General features: G+C 42.1%; 1 protein-coding gene across 4 annotated transcripts in view; it reads right to left on the reverse strand.

The window, feature by feature from the left end:
* The window catches only part of SMPD3 (sphingomyelin phosphodiesterase 3), a 263,636-nt gene that overhangs the window by 25,155 nt on the left and 222,292 nt on the right, over nucleotides 1-16,189 (reverse strand). For all 4 annotated transcript variants that reach the window (XM_019499213.2, XM_019499216.2, XM_059713757.1 and 1 more), the window contains 2 exons: nucleotides 14,571-14,646; nucleotides 3,282-3,437 (listed from right to left, as the gene is read on the reverse strand). In XM_019499213.2, the coding sequence (XP_019354758.1) occupies nucleotides 3,282-3,437; nucleotides 14,571-14,646 (232 nt within the window). The remainder of the gene's footprint in view (nucleotides 1-3,281; nucleotides 3,438-14,570; nucleotides 14,647-16,189) is intronic.

A 16,189-nucleotide genomic window follows, 5' to 3' on the forward strand; every position in this document is an offset into this window, starting at 1 on the left:
TTGATAAGTGAGAATTCACTGTATTGATGTTAGAAGTATGATAACTCTCTAGTGCTGAGGGATGGCCAACCTGCTGGAAATGACCCAAAGCACATAATGACTCACAAATGTGCACATCATAGCTGGACTAATGGTATGATTTTTAACAGAGGTTAAGAACTGAATATTCACTGTAGCAAGCAAACAAAACTTCTTCTATATTACAATTTCTAAAAAGTTGGTAACTCTCAAAACATTCAGTTTTATAATTCTGTAACAAAACTTTCCAGAATCTTTACAATACAAAATTAGTAAATATCAAGATTTCATATTGTAGACTTAAAATGTAGGATATCTTTAAAAACATGTAAAACTTAACCAAGATATTTGTAAGGGAATGTTTAAAAGGTCAGAGCTGTAAGTACAAACACTGTAGCATAGCTCTAGTTTACTGCATGAAAAACACATGTGAAGCTGACTATAAAAAGGAAGTGAAAGCAGCCAGTTGAATTTCAATTTTCAAGCCAAGGAAGTGCATAAAAGGCAAAAAGTTATGGATTTCATAAGTTATCATAATACCAAAGGTTCCTTCCTTCCTTTGTTCCACTGGTGATCCTACTAAATATTCATGTGTAGTACTTTTAACTCTCCACTATGGTATCTTATTATCTCTTATTATCTTTCAAATCTCTATAGTATAATTCTCCATTGCCTAACAACTTCCTCTTGATACGTTATCCTTTACCAGTTTGAAGAACATGGTCATTAGCAGGCGGTCATCCTTTTCATCCTTTATTTATGAGTTGCATTCTGAACACCTGGGCTACGGATAGACATTACACATAAACTGGTTTAAGTAATCAGAAACTGGTTTAAACCTGTTACAGAACAGATGTTCAGTACACATAAACCAGTTTCAAAATGGCTGAAACCAGTTTTAGAAACCTGGTTGAATGTAGTATCAGGCTTAACTGATCTGGGTCAAACTGGTTTATGCAATGTCTGTCTCCAGACCCCTTGCTGGTTTAAGTTAAACCAGACACCCCCAGCATCCTGGCATGCTCTCTGGGCTGGGTGGGGCTCTCTGCTCCACAGCAGAGTTGGCCCCTCCCCTCTGCTCCCTTGCTGGAGGTTGGCAGAGACTGCAGGCTGCTCCCCCCACCCCCTTCACCACTCCCTGCTAAGCAGGATTTCCCCACTCCCCTCTGCCTTGCTGAGAGGTGTCTATTTATTAGCTAGCAGACCACATGCTGGCTACAGTTAATGCTGTGGCAGACAGGACAAAAGCAGAATCAACAGGTAGCTAGTAATGTCCCTCTGTTGTTTTCTTAATGTGGTAATAAACACTGAGTTAGGGGGGATAAACACTGTTATCAATTCCCTGCTGGGCTAATCAGAGTGTCCTGCTGGGGCCTGGCCATGACCCCCTCAGCTCAATACTGTGCAAGGGAAGGGAGTGCTGCTGTAGCACACCCATGCATGTGCCTGCATGTCTGGGATGTCTGTACACTTACAAACTGATTTAGCCTAGTTAGGTTACACTAACCTGCAAAGATTGAATCAATTCAGGCTCAGACTTTTTGAATGTCTGTCCTTAGATCTGGAGCTTCCTCCTCATTGCTGAATCATCAACTGTTTCAGACTAAGCCTTTTTCCAAGTGTCTCATTTCCAATGGGGTCTCACCAGCTGACCACAAATAATTCATTTCATTTCAAAGGCTAGCAGTCTTCCTGTGTTAACTCAAAATTTCTGTTTTGATAGTAAACACTCTGGTTAGTAAATCTTATTCTTTCATTTCTGGAGCACTAAATGAATAATTTCAGAAGCCTGAGAGTCATAGCATGCCTGCCAGCTCAAATGTGCCTGTCATAAATACTTCTTTGCTTGAACTCAGTTGGGATTGGATATACAATAACAACTAAATTGACCATGAATATCTGATCCAAATCTAAGTATAGTAAGTTATCCATCCCATATGAATTCTGTCTGTCAAGTCTTGGAATACATAAACATAATGAGATAAGACCAAGTAATGTAGTGGTGGTAAATGTTTTTAATTTTTCATTTGACCAAGCATCTGTCCAACCCTATCAATTCACCTTTCACTGCTGATGAGACTACTTCCTCTCATCAACAGTCTCAAACGAAAACCCATTCACAAAACATAGGAGGATACTAGTTGTTTTGGACTTAGAAGGAAGTATATTTTTTCTTTGACAAAGCTGGCACACTTAGCCACATTGGCAGTGATGACCTTCTAGTGAACACCACAGTATCTAAACTAGTCCAGTGTAACTGACCTTTTAATCCTAATAATTCTAAATTTTAGATCCCAATCTGAATGCAGTAGTTTAAATTCGCATGTACTGTCTGTCATTGGAATAGACTCCCTCCAGAAGTGGTGCAGGCACCTACTCTGCACTCATTCAAGAAGCGCTTGGATGCTTATCTTGCTGGGATCCTTTGACCCCAGCTGACTTCCTGCCCCCAGGGCAGGGGGCTGGACTTGATGATCTTTGAGGTCCCTTCCAGCCCTAACATCTATGAAATCTATGACGTTGTCAGGGACTGTGTCTACATAAGATGCTGACTGTGCAGTCACTACCACACAGTCATTTAGTACTTGTATGAACAAGTAGTAAATGACTGTAAAGTAACTCAGCACCTTTTTCATGATACTGACTGCGCAGTAGCCCATGACTACTGTGCAGTAGTATTACATCATGGATGCTGCCATGCCACATGACTGTGCAGTAGTCATATAGCATCTTGTATAGACAGGGGCAGGGAATGGCAAGTGAACAGATACCTAACTTCTGTGCTTTGCACATTATCCCATACATTTTTTAGAGAAGGAGCCCTGTAATTTCTACCTTTGATATAGATTAGGCCCTGGAAGCAAAGGGAGCAAAGATGCTACAGTGACAGTAAAATGGAGAGCAGATAGAGGCCCACCTGTCAGCTTGTTCTAGAGAGAGGGAGATTTAACCAGCTTGTTCTAGACTGAAAGGGAGATTTAAGGTACAATGGGAAATACTGCTCTTTGTGCCTTAGAGAAATCTCTCCTCTGTTTTATAACTAGGCAATTCTTATAAATGTTGGGTTAACCTAGTCCAGCTTCACAAAAGTACTCCCATTTTAAAGATTTTTATAGCATTGTATTCTTATGTGAATGTGGTTGCAAAATCCTTGCATAATTGCATCATGCTGCCATAAAGAAGTAAAGGAAAATATTTGGAAATGTCAATACCTCACTGTAATGCTACATTTGCAAGAGGAATATGTAAAAAGCTTGTCTCACCAGATGAACAGTTGTCAAAGTTCAGATCCCCACAGATCACATCAAAAGCTACCAGCTCCTCTGGATTGGCTGTGCTGGAGGAGGAGGTAGATTTTCGGAAGTCAGCCAGCCAATCTTGAAGCAGATCCAGTTGCTCACATCGAACAGTAGTGTCTCCTAGATAAAGGACAAAGTGAAATGGCTAGAGTAAAAAGGGATCACTATGATTAAAATACCTTCTATAAGTATATACTCAAAATGCTGCCTGGCTGTTCTGTACTTAATAGATATGATTAGGGACTTAGATACTAAACATTTTGAGGAGTTGGACCCGACTCCCGATGGTTTCTAAATATTTGAGGATCAGGGCCTAAAAGCAACATATGTATACAAGACGTATCTATACATGATGCTACATTGCCGTAGCAATACGCTATGTCAACATAGTGTCTGCAGGCAAAACCCGTAACAGCGCAGCCGTGTTACCATAGTGATGTGCTCCTCCATTATAACACAACTACTACTGCAACGATATAGTGCCTAAAAATAACCATATGTGGCATGCATGGCACAGTAAAGATTGTTACTGCACCGTCTTTTAGTACTTCCAGAAGGAAGTACTAAATGATGGTGCAGTAACAATGGCACCATAGCAGCACATGCCCACACAAAAGTGAGATAAAAAAGGCACAAAATAACTCCATCCTCTTTTTCTTTCATCAAAAAGCAAATCTTTGCACTATCATTCTTCTCCCAATTCAAGGTGGGTATTTAAAAAACAAGGGGCATGGAAATATTGTTATCTATATATAAAATGCCTGGTACTGTTAACCCGCACAGGAGCTTTACTATGGTTCTCATCACTGAAGCAGCGGAATGCTTCACAAGCACAAATGAATTAGGCTAGGGGCAGAAATTACACACAAACTGGTATAAATGATCGGAAACTGGTTCAAATCTGTAACACAACAGAAGTTCAGGGCACTTTCATATAAACTACTTTCAAAATAACCAAAACTAGTTTAAAATAAACCTGGATGGATGTAGTATTACACTTAGCTGATTGAGGTTAAATCAGCTTATTGAACTCCTGTCCCCTCCAGATTCAAGTTAACTCATAGTCCCCTAGCATCCCAGGATGATGCACTTCCCCTGCAAAGCCCACCTTGTAGGGTGGACAGGCTAGCCTTGGCCCAAGCTGTCTGTTTTAGTCGAGCAGAGAGGCATGCTCTAGTACTTCTGGCTTGTGACATGGGCCACTCCAGGCATGTGGCTGCAGTTCTAGAATCAGAAGTGAATGTCTGTTCACTTGCTTATTGGTTCAATCAGTACACAGCTTAGACTAACCTGCAAAGATTGAATCTATTCAGCCTCAGGTTTTTGACAGTCTTACTTAGCTTTAATGTCCATTACGCTTCTGTGAGGTAAGGGAATGTTACAGAGGTACTGACATTAATGTCCTTCATTTTGAGAACCTAGTCTAAGATTCCATTTTTTTCACAAAATGTATTGTTTTATAACACTGGCTCCCCAGGCTGCCTCAAGATTCCACGCATTCAACATTTCACTAGAAATCCTGTTTGTGTGGGGATGGGAAGTGGATCCATGAACTAGGGTACTCAAAAAAAAAAGCAGTTGGTCCAGTAGAAGATATCACCCAAAAAAGTCTTTGCCTCTTGTAAAATATATATATTTTATGATATATTTTATATATATTTTTATGAAGCTGAGCTTCTACCTCAAGTGAGCATCTCTGGATAATTTGTCAATTTCATGTCTGACCACAATATTTCCTACAGTTAAAGAAAATACAGCTGTTTTTAGCTGCCAAAGCTTTCTCTAGAGATCTGGAGAAACAGTAAAAAAGGATCTATATGCAAAAATTTGAGTGGGACATTTTTAAGTAGGCAACATTTCAAAAGTGAGAGATTTGAAAGATTTTTGAGATCCTCCCATAAATAAAGAGTAGGATGGAAAAAAAAGCATAGAGATTTTGATAGAAAGTTTGTTAGGCTTTCTAACATGACAAAAAACACAGCCATATTTTAATCATAATGACTAAACAAATTTAATTTCAAGCAGACTAACTGACACTAAATCAGGGATAAATTTTGATACTTTAATTATTTCAGTAGAGCCAGTAAAAGTCTGACATGGGAAAGCAAGATAATACCTGTTCCAAAACTAATTGGTTCCTGTATTTTTCTTCTCTGTTTGCTTTGTTTTGTTTTCAACATATAAAATAAGATGTGCATGGCACTCATAAACTATTATGCTCCATTAGGTTCATGTTCAGACTCCAAATGATATACATGTCAAAGAGCAACATTTTCCCCTTTAAAATGAAATAAACTTAGGTTTATAACATTAGGTTTAGGATACAAGCTGAGATGTATGCTCAGAATCATTTGTTCTGATTAAATAGCTCAGTTATTTGTGTGTTTTATATTATTTAATAGCTTGTAGAAAGCAGATAGATGAAAGTGTGAGACTAAAACATGTTACAGGTATGCTGAGAACACACGGCATTTACTGATCATACAGATGCAGATGGTTATTCTTTGTTACTTGCACTTAAATACATTTTCTTACTTTTTCACAACCACATACGGTAATACAATCAGTTATAGGGCCGAAGAGCATCTCGGGGATCTTTTAATCCAACTTCTATACAAATGCAGGTTTCACTATTCTTAAATGTTTCCAGAGATTCCTATCCAGGGTATTAAAAAACTCTGATGAAGGAATTTTAGCCGATTTTGGATTTTAAACTCACTGCAGAACAAGGAAGTTTTTTTTGCCTCCCTGCCAGCCATCTGACACCTCCAGGGAAGGAATTCTACCTGATCAACACATCAAAGAGCTACTCAACACAGCTCACAAAAACACTCATGGACCCAGAGGGACAGACTTCCATCCTCAGCTCCCTCTGTACAAAAAATGAAGTTTATTTCCTACCTATAGGGACTTTTTACCATCTTGTACCATCTACACTTTTCCCAGAGCCTGATGAAGGGACTTTGCTCCTGAAAGCTTGCAGAAAAGGACCATTTTCTTGCCATTTTCCAGTTGGTCTAATAAAAGGTATCATTTTGGAACCAAGAGTTCTAGTTTTTTGTATGTCTGATGAAGGAGATTACACAACTTCCCTTGGCAGCTTGTTCCATTGTCCTATTTTTCACAGTCCCAATATAATATTAGTTTATATTCATAAAAGAGAAGGAAAGGAAAGATACTGTTCTTCTCTGGGTAAGGGAAATACCTTCGACTACTGCTTAGCTCAGGATTAAGGAAAAAACCTCCTTAGGCATACATCTTATCCTATCTGTACTGCTAGTCCTGCTAAGATTTTTAATGTGTCATTTTTATATCTGCATATTCTAGGGGACCTCCATATGTGCCTGTTATCAAAGGTGCATTCAGAATGACTTTTTCATTTCCAAGACTGTGATCACAGAAGGAATAGGAACAGTTTTATTCTCAGGTCTTATGCACTGCAAATTGGTTTATGCTTCATTTACGCATTATGTGAAAAACACTGATCAAGCACACACACTAAAACACATGGGAAAGGATCTTTAGATTTATTACTATTTTCATGTAAGGGGTTTAAATTAAATCCACAGCATGTAATCATTTAATCACAATTTAGTACATTTATTTTAAAAAGCTATATTTGTTTTTAAAGAAATCAAGATATTCTGATGATGATACCAACCAATGAGAATTAGCCCCCTTTTTAGGAAGACTAAAAGATTAAAAAAAATAGTAATCTAACAATAAACAAAAATGTATAAATGCAAAATAAAATTAAAATGATGATTTAAACCCAGGTTTCCTACTTGCTGATTCAAACCATGATTATAATTGGCGATTTAAACAAATTCACCCCGATAACAGTATAATGTAGTAAAGTTCAGTGGAGCCACAGAAAATTAATTCCTGAAAGTAACTTTAAATTATTAGAAAAGAATATCACCTTCCCTGAATTAAAACAACATTTTGTGTAAAAGAATGAAGGCATCCAGTAAACAAGATGTGTAGGTTCATAATTAAAGCAAAAGGCAAGCTACTGAGTTTTATGGTGTAGAAAACAGCAGTAGGACCAGAAAGGTTAGTCAGGTTGGATTCAGCAAAATGCAATTAAAATGTACCTACTTGCCAGGTAACCAACCAACAAATGAAGTTAAAATGAGAGATTCCCAAAGCCAAATTCTGCAAACAACCTTGTTTATTTCAAATAAGAACATTTATTTTTATACAAATTATTGCCTAACTTAAAACAACACAGGCTCTGGATGGCCCTGCAGTATGACAGGATATTGCTGAGAAACAATAGGCCAATATTTGTAAGTGAAATTTGCAGTAGAATGTGTATGAGTTCAACCCCAAGACTGTCAGGCAGAAGCCCAAGTACACGCTGTGGTCATCTTAGCAGGAGCACCACTGTGTTCTACACCATCTGAACTTTAAGAAGCTATAGATGGGATCTAGAGAGACTGCACTGCATGACCATGACCATGATGTGTAAGGTAGAGTCCAATCAGCCCTTCCATTACCAGTTTCCTTTATAAACATTACAGCTGCATTTCAGAGCACTTTGAAGAATATCTTAAGCACATGAACAGACACAAGGGAAAAAATGTCTCTCACCCCATTCTCATTAATAAATTAAGTGACTGTGGCATTCATGCCTACACAGTTGGATGGGTAAAAAACTGGCTGATGGGGTGCACCCAGAGAGTAGTGGTGGACAGGTCGTACTCAATCTGGCGAGATGTGAGCAGTGGGGTCCCCCAGGGCTCAGTCCTTGGGCCTGTACTGTTTAACATCTTCATCAGCGACTTGGACGAGGGGGTTGAAAGCACCTTGTCCAAGTTTGCTGATGACACTAAGGTGTGGGGCGAGGTGGGCACACTTGAAGGGAGAGAGAGGCTGCAACTAGATTTAGACAGACTACAGAAGTGGGCAGATGAGAATAGGATGGGGTTCAATGTAGATAAATGCAGGGTGCTGCACCTTGGGAGAAGGAATCCACAGCATACATACAGGCTGGGAAGTTCCCCTGTTGAAAGCACAGAGGCAGAAAGGGATCTTGGAGTCATTATTGACTCCAAGATGAACATAAGCTGCCAATGCCAGATCGTAACCAGCAAGGCCAGCCCTACCTTGTCATGCATCCAAAGGTGCATCTCAAGCCAGTCCAGAGAGGTAATACTCCCCCCCCTCTATGCGACATTGGTCAGGCTGCAATTGGAGTACTGAGTCCAGTACTGGGCACTGCACTTTAAAAAGAATGTGGCCAGCCTGGAGAGAGTTCAGAGGAGCGCCACCCATTTGGTGAGAGGGCAGCAAGACGGGCCCTACAAGAAGAGACTGAGGGACCTGAACCTATTCAGCCTCGGCAAGAGGAGGCTGAAGGGGGACCTGGTGGGTGCCTACAAACTCATCAGGGGAGATCATCAGATAATAGGAAGAGCCCTATTCTCCCCAGCACCACCTGGGGTGACAAGGAACAATGGCAATAAGCTGATGCAGAATAGGTTTAGGTTAGAGATCAGGAGGCAATATTTTACAGTTAGGGTGGCCAAAATCTGGAACCAACTTCCTAGGGAAGTGGTCCTCGCCCCTACCTTGGGTAAATTAAAAAAGAGGTTAGATGATCACCTGTCTGGGGTCTTGTGAACCCAGCATTCATCCCTGCCTGTGGCAGGGGGTCAGGCTAGATGATCTGTTCAGGTCCCTCCTGACCCTAGCTACTATGAAACTACTATGAAATCAAGCATTATAACTCCCTCATCTCAACTTTATCCAATATTCCTGGCCCTGCTTGAAATACTACAAGTATAAAGTAGTTCACACTTAGTTGTATAGGTTAGGTACAGACATTCAAAAAGCCTGAGGCAGAATCGATCTAAGTTATGTATTTTATTCTAAGTGTCCTAGGTTAGACCAAGAGTGAACAGAACACAAGTTTGCCTTTTGGTAGGTGGGGCATGCAGGATGCCTGCACTGGCAGAGGCCAGCAGGGGTGATCCTGCATGCCTCCCAGCAGTGTGCCAAGGCTGCCAGACACAGCTGTCCACAGCTGAGCAGCCAGATCATCCTGACTGGTTGTTTGGCAACCACGTCTCCCCCCACTGCATCATCATTTGTCAGCCACAGACATCTGTGAGCTTCAAGCAGTCAGTAAAGGGAGGCATGCTCACCCTGCAGCCCAGTTGGGCTCTGGCTCTGTGGGGTTGCCTCACCTCATGGAGGCATGGGGGTCTCTGAGCTTTGTCTGGGGTTAGGGTGGAGGGGTTTGCCCCAGGCAGGGCAGAGGCAGGTTGGGAGAGCAGGGCTGGTGAGACGCCAGGGGGGAGGTGGTGCCAGGAGCATACTCTGCATTCCTGGCCTAGGTTGGTGAGGTACAGAGTGTCCCTGCCCTGTCCCAGTCCAAGCCCCGGGACCTGTGCGCTGGAGCAGCTCTGGGAAGGGCTTAGACCTCCTGCCAGCCAGGGCTGCTCTAACCCGGCTCAACATGTTGCGGTCCTGAGTACACATATAAGCACAGTACCCAGGAACAATAAACTCCAGCGTGAACTGTGCTGTAGTTCATTGTGTTGCACTACTTGCACATGTAGATGTGCCCAGTTAGTACTAAAATCTTTACTGAAGAAGTCATAGATATACATGGCACATATGAAAATCCTGCAGACCACCTTCAGCACTCAGCTTTACATAAATCCAATCCAGTGTATTTTTTAGAAATACTCCTCCCTCCCTACTGCAAGTCAGTATAGACTTACACTTCAAAAGGCTAATGGGAACAGTTAGCAAATGAATTGTTTGTAAGAGCCCTACAATTAAGACATAGCCACATAGAAAATAAGAAATACAACAAATGGAATAAACTGCAGCCAGCATCTAGTGACATTCAGTACCTATTTCAGGAAAAAACAGCTATTTACAAGAAACAAAATAAATAAATAAACCCAAACCAAAAAATACATGCTGCATACATTGGTACAGAAAAATGTTTGCGTCGACCACTGTTTCAAATATCTGTTTATGCATAATGGAGCCACCCCAAACTATGTAATACAGACTGACTCACCTGTCTAGCCACAGATTTCAACATTGATTTTCATTAAAAATTGAGGCTGCTTATTAGAATTTGAGGACATAGAAAGGAGTGTGAGCTGGCTAACCCCATCTACAACTCACCAAGAAAACCAAAACATCATCCCGCATCTAAAAGGTAGCAGACTAGCTGGATAATATTAGAAGCAAAAGCTAATTACTATTATTTCAGTTTAAGAAAAAACACACAACTTTCTGATTTCAAAGAACTAATTATAAGAATTATAAGAAAATATTCTTCAAGTTAGAAAGGTGAAAATTACCTCAAAAACAGGAGGAGTTATGTGCTTCTAGAGCTTGAAGGCTTCTACACTCGCCTTTATTGTACGGTCCTAAATGCCTTTGGTAAGTAGCATTGTGACAACTGAAGTCTTGAGGTTTCTTATCATATGCCAGGTGTAGCAGTTGTAATTCAAACCACTTGAGGGCAACAATGCATATACCATTTTGTACACATTTGCGTCTCCCCACCTTTCCAGTCTCCCATGGACACTAGTAAAAGGAAGCAGGCTAGACTTCATATAGAAGACACATGCCCTTTCCTGTGGGGAAGGATTCTAGTGGATATGACCAGAGAGATTAATGAGGAAGTCAGAAGAAAAAGTTTTCTTCTGCCACCTTCCTCTTTTTCAGAGGAGAAATTTAGGCTTGTAGAGAGTGGTAAGCAAGAGGGAGAGAGTTTCTTCCTCCTTTATTACCCTCTCCTGTGACATCCATAGGCTAATGACTTCACTCAGGTCTCCTTAAACTTCCTCCAACCTACTACTCAGAGACGCAACCTCTGTTCTCTACCAGGCATTTCCTTCCACCCCTCAAAATCTCCTTGGGCCTTCTTTTTCTACACATCTCTATCATCAGGGATATCTTTCCTACCAGTGGTCAGCTATACAAAGAAAGCAACTCAGACTAGGGGAAGTCAAATGGGATGGTCCTGACTGTAGGAAGCCCAATGCAGTGTTCTTGGGAAATGAATATGAGCCATATCCATTAGCAGTTTCTCCACAGCTGTCAATCCACCCTATTACAGAGATTCCTCAATGTCGCAACAGCAGTGCAGGATTTATTAGCCGGGCCCAGCCCAACTAGGTCCACAGGATCAGTAGCTTCCGATGATGAAATGAGCTAATGAAGCATAAGAATAGAAGCTCTGCTAAAACTCCAAGATGCCAGTGTGGCAGTCATTCCAGAACCACTTGCTCCCCTGTCACTGAGATGGACCAGTCTCAGCCAGTCATTGAGCAGGGATGGTAGAAAGTAAAATTGACTTCTAACTTTAATTTCTTCACCTTCAAGCCTTCAGTTCTCATTAACTGTTCAGACTGAGCATGCAAACACCTTGATTGGATGACAGCAGTCAGGCTATGAAGATTTGCACTAATTAACGTATAGTCGTTATTTCTCAATAAGCCGGTTAGAAAAAAATGCAAGTTCCTCTGTTCTGACTGGTTCCCATCAGCATTTTCCAGCTCTTTGCCAACAAAAAAATATATTTTCCACTCCCAACATCTATGTGAAAAAGTAAGGAAAACATTCCAAACAGAAGAAAAACTAAGTTATTAAACAACAGTATGGGGAAAACACTTTCTTGGATCCCTTTGTATCCAGGTCAGCCAAACCTTCTTTCTAGGCCTGTGCGAAGTGGCTAGTATTCGCTTCAGATTTGGATTCTGCAATATGGTGGACAGTGATTCGATTCAGTGATTTGAATCGATTCAGCTGAATCTGATTTGGAGATTCGGCTGCTGCCAAATCTCCGAATCACAGGTCCATCTTCTGCCTGCTCTCCCAGTCCTGGCAATGTCTGCCCCACCCACCCCACCTCCTGGCCCTTTGAAAAAAAAAAAAACCTGACTCACTGGGTGCTACTGGGTGGGGGGGGGAGGGGGGTCGATCCCTGCTGCCCCCCACTGTCCCACACTGCATGGGGGGCTCTGCATGAGCCCCCCTGACTCCCACCAGCTCCCTCAGCCCCCTCCCATGGCTGACCCACCCACCCAAGCTCCGGCCCTTTAAGAAAGAAAAAACAAATCAAACGCTCCCCACACCAGACTCACTGGTTCCTGCCTGGCGAGGGATGATCCCTGCTGCCCCATACCATGTGGGGGGCTCTGCCATGAGCCCCTCAAGGCCCTGAGGCTGCTGCAGCAGCTGGTGAGTTCAGGGGGTGTTTTTGGTGGGGGTTTTTTTCCTTAAAGGGACGGAGCTGGGGTGGGCGGGGCAACTGTGAGGGGGAGGGAGCTGGGGCAGTGGAGGAGGGGGGTCAGGGTGCTCGTGCAGAGTCCTCCATGCAGCCTGGGGCAGTGTGGGGCAGCGGGGATCTCCCCCCTGCCCAGCAGCACCCAGTGACTGGGGGCTTTTTTTAAAGCACCGGGAGCTGGGGCTGGGCAGGGCATCCATGGGGGGGGTGGGTTAGGGCAGAGGGCCTGGGTTGGAGGGGCTGGGGGAGTAGGCAAGGAATGGGGCCTGGCAGGGGTCCACCCATGGTCCCCTCCTCCAGCCTCCCCTCCCCCACCCCCTACTTACCAGCTCTGAGTCTGGCTCCAGCTCCCTGCTGCAGCGGGCAGGGACTGCCTGAATCATTGAAGCTCTCCAAATCTTTTCTGAATCGATTTCGAGAGCTTTGAATTGGTTTGGACCTTTTAATTGGTCCCCTGATTTGATCTGGGTTTGGAGATTCGGCCACCGAATCGGGCCGAATCTCCTCTGAAACAAAATCAGCACCTGAAGCTTTACACAGCCCTATTTCTTTCCTCCAGAAAAAAAAATGTTTCTGTGTTTATGGTATAAGAATTACATCTGCTCCTTTCCATTCATTTTTTAAATATACTGGCTAAATCTTGATCCCAAAGTCCTGAATGACAAAATTCTTCTGGATTACTGTGCACTTAATATGCACTGTGGACTGGGGAGGGCTTTGCTGACCAGCAGGGAGCAAAGGTGCTGGATTAAAAGGGGAAATAAGGTAATTAAATATAGAAGCATACATGTCTGGGGTTAAGCAGAAAAGAAAAGAAGAGCCAGAAAGGGATTTTAGAATATTTTAAACAACTGACTTTTAAGCAACCTGCCCATTCTTGGTTTATGCATATTTATTTCATTAAAAGATGAATATTTAATTGCATATTATAGTTTAATGATTGCAGGTTGCAGTTTGGATAGATACATCCTATTGACACTTGTTCTGTTACTGTACATAAATACTTTTAGAATGTTGATAATCATGCTGGTTGACTAAGAACGTATTTGCTAAAATAATGTTGCTTATTCTATAGAAGATAAGTGGAGAAAGGATGGTTAGGGGTTTCTTCCATCTTTGATTATTTTGCGATTGAAAGAAAATAATTGTGAGCTACTGAAGCACCTCAAGGAAGATGCAATTCAAATACTTTATGCCCCACTTCATTTTTCAAGGCATACTTGCCAGGCTAGATGATGTTTCCCATGATTCACTGTAGCTCTTCAGTGCAGGGACTGCATCATGGTTAAACTAGGCCTGTATGGGGCATAAAGCCCTATGGTATCTTGTTGTCGCTTTAATGCTAAACTGAAAATTAACTGTTTCAGCTGGAGTTTAACAAAACATTTAAACAAAGTATTTCTCTTTGGGTCACCCCACTTTTAACCTAAATATTTTATTTAGATGTTCCCACAGGAAAAATATGTTTGCAGAAATTGCATTTTTCTGTCTCAAACTCCGACAGAAAATTCCTATCTAAATATGATACTGTTACCAACAAGTGATTTTTTCTTCTCTATGCGGCAGTGAGAATTACAGCATAATATACAAACACCTGACAACTTTGGCTCCCCAAGCACCATCAAATATATGCTTCAGAGGAGAAATGTTAGGAGTTATCTCAGTACCAATGATCATGTATGAGCCCAAGAGACAACATAAGGTGCTTAGCACTGCATTGGGCCGGGTCCTGAGATCTCACCATACTTGAATTGGTGTGCCACATTCTCATATGTTACCTCCAAGAAGTGATTGAAGAATCTAAGATGTTTAGCCCTTGCAGGCATTTTGTTTTCCTTTTCCATCACTTTGCAATGTACATGGCCTTCTGTTTCCAATGCAGGAGAAGGAAAGGAGTTTTGCTAATACACCATTCCTGTATTAAAACTCTTGGGTAGAATGAAAAAAACAATGAGAGCAGAACCATGAAAAGCAAATCCAAACAGTACCTGCCAGAGCTTGCAAGTGAGTGCAGGAAATATATCCTACAATTCTTTGGTCCTGAGGTGTACTTCCCACTTGCACCTGGGGAAAAAGAGAAGAAAGAGGATGTTTAAGGGTCAAATAATAGATACTACTATGCTCAGGCCTCTTGTCACATGCAGAACACTGCGCGGAAGAAGCCCCTTTCTTGCCCATTAGTGCCCTTCCAAACACTCCCTCTCCTTCCCATGCCTTTCATCCACTGTCATGTTAAGACTGTAATCTGGGAGATTGAAACCATAGTAGATTTTGACATATCAGTAGCCTTACTTGCTATGAATCAATCTACTGCCTATCTTCCCTCCTGTCTACTACCACTTTAAATACAAAGCCTTCCAGGTTACTCACCTAGGAGGTTACTCATCTAGGATGGACAAGGTGAGGATGGACAAGGTGACTTTATTTCTCCTGCTGGGTTTTTGGTTGTAGCCTGCCTTGCCTGCTTTTGTTTCTCTTGGTGGTTATTTACCTCTGACCAGTTTACCAGCACAATCCCCCCAAGCCCTTCTGTCATGTGTAGAACTACAGTTCTATTCCAAAGAGACTGCAAGACACAGTGCTAATGCACTAATGAGCAGTCTGATTCTAACATTTATAGAAAGCAAGAATTCAGCAAAAAAAATACTACCAACATGCCACACTGCACACAGTGTTTTCATGGCTGTCATTTTCACCCTTTTTGCAGCACTTTTTTTCTGAGGGGTGTTGGAGAACTTTGCTGTGATTCAATGAGATGTTTGCATTCTCCTCCTGCAGAATTTCATAGCAGCAGCCCCTGCATCTATCATCCTGCACAGGGAAAATGTAAATTTTTTGCTTGCTCATATAGATGCCACACAGAAGACATGGCTTCCAGGAAAGCTGAAGATGCCCAACAACTACACACCAAATCAATTTCTCTTGTTTAGATCCTAAGGTACAGAGCTATAAAATGTACTGTCATGAATAGCATTCCATCTTGTCTTCAAAAAGACAAACATGCTAGAGGGTTAGCATTAAAAACAAGCTAGGCTTTAGGCTTTTTATCTTATTTAGAATTAGATCCCGCTGAGCCTTATGCAGCTGCATAGTGACAGTAGCAAGGTAAAGAAGTTACCCCCACTTTGTATGGCATAGAGAAAATTGCTGTGCTACCATCATGGGACAAAAGACTATTCCTTAGCTACCTCTTGGGGACCACTGGGGCGTGGTGAACAAGGCAACTGCCCTGGCCGCTGACTTGGGTGGGGGGAGGGGTAGCGGAAAAAAGTGGCTTCTGCCAGTGTGATGGCAACTGGACATCACTGCTGCCCCCATGTCCTGGCCCCCGGCCACTTCCCAGCACTGCTGGGCACACTCAAAGAGTGTTGATAGGGCCAACACTTGCCCTCCCAAGTGCTTGCATACTATAGAGGAGCATGCCTCACTCCTTAAATGTGTGCAGCAACATGTGTGCTCTCCCAAGCATTGGGAACTTCTCCCCTCTTGGAGGTTCACCTTTGTACCTTCCCAACAAAGACATATGCTTAACAGGTGCATCCTAATCGGAAATCCACTGATGACAAAGCTAAACCTACGTACTGTATGCACATCACACCCTTCCACT

This window comes from Alligator mississippiensis, chromosome 10 (assembly GCF_030867095.1).
Source record: "Alligator mississippiensis isolate rAllMis1 chromosome 10, rAllMis1, whole genome shotgun sequence".
Lineage (NCBI taxonomy): Eukaryota > Metazoa > Chordata > Crocodylia > Alligatoridae > Alligator > Alligator mississippiensis.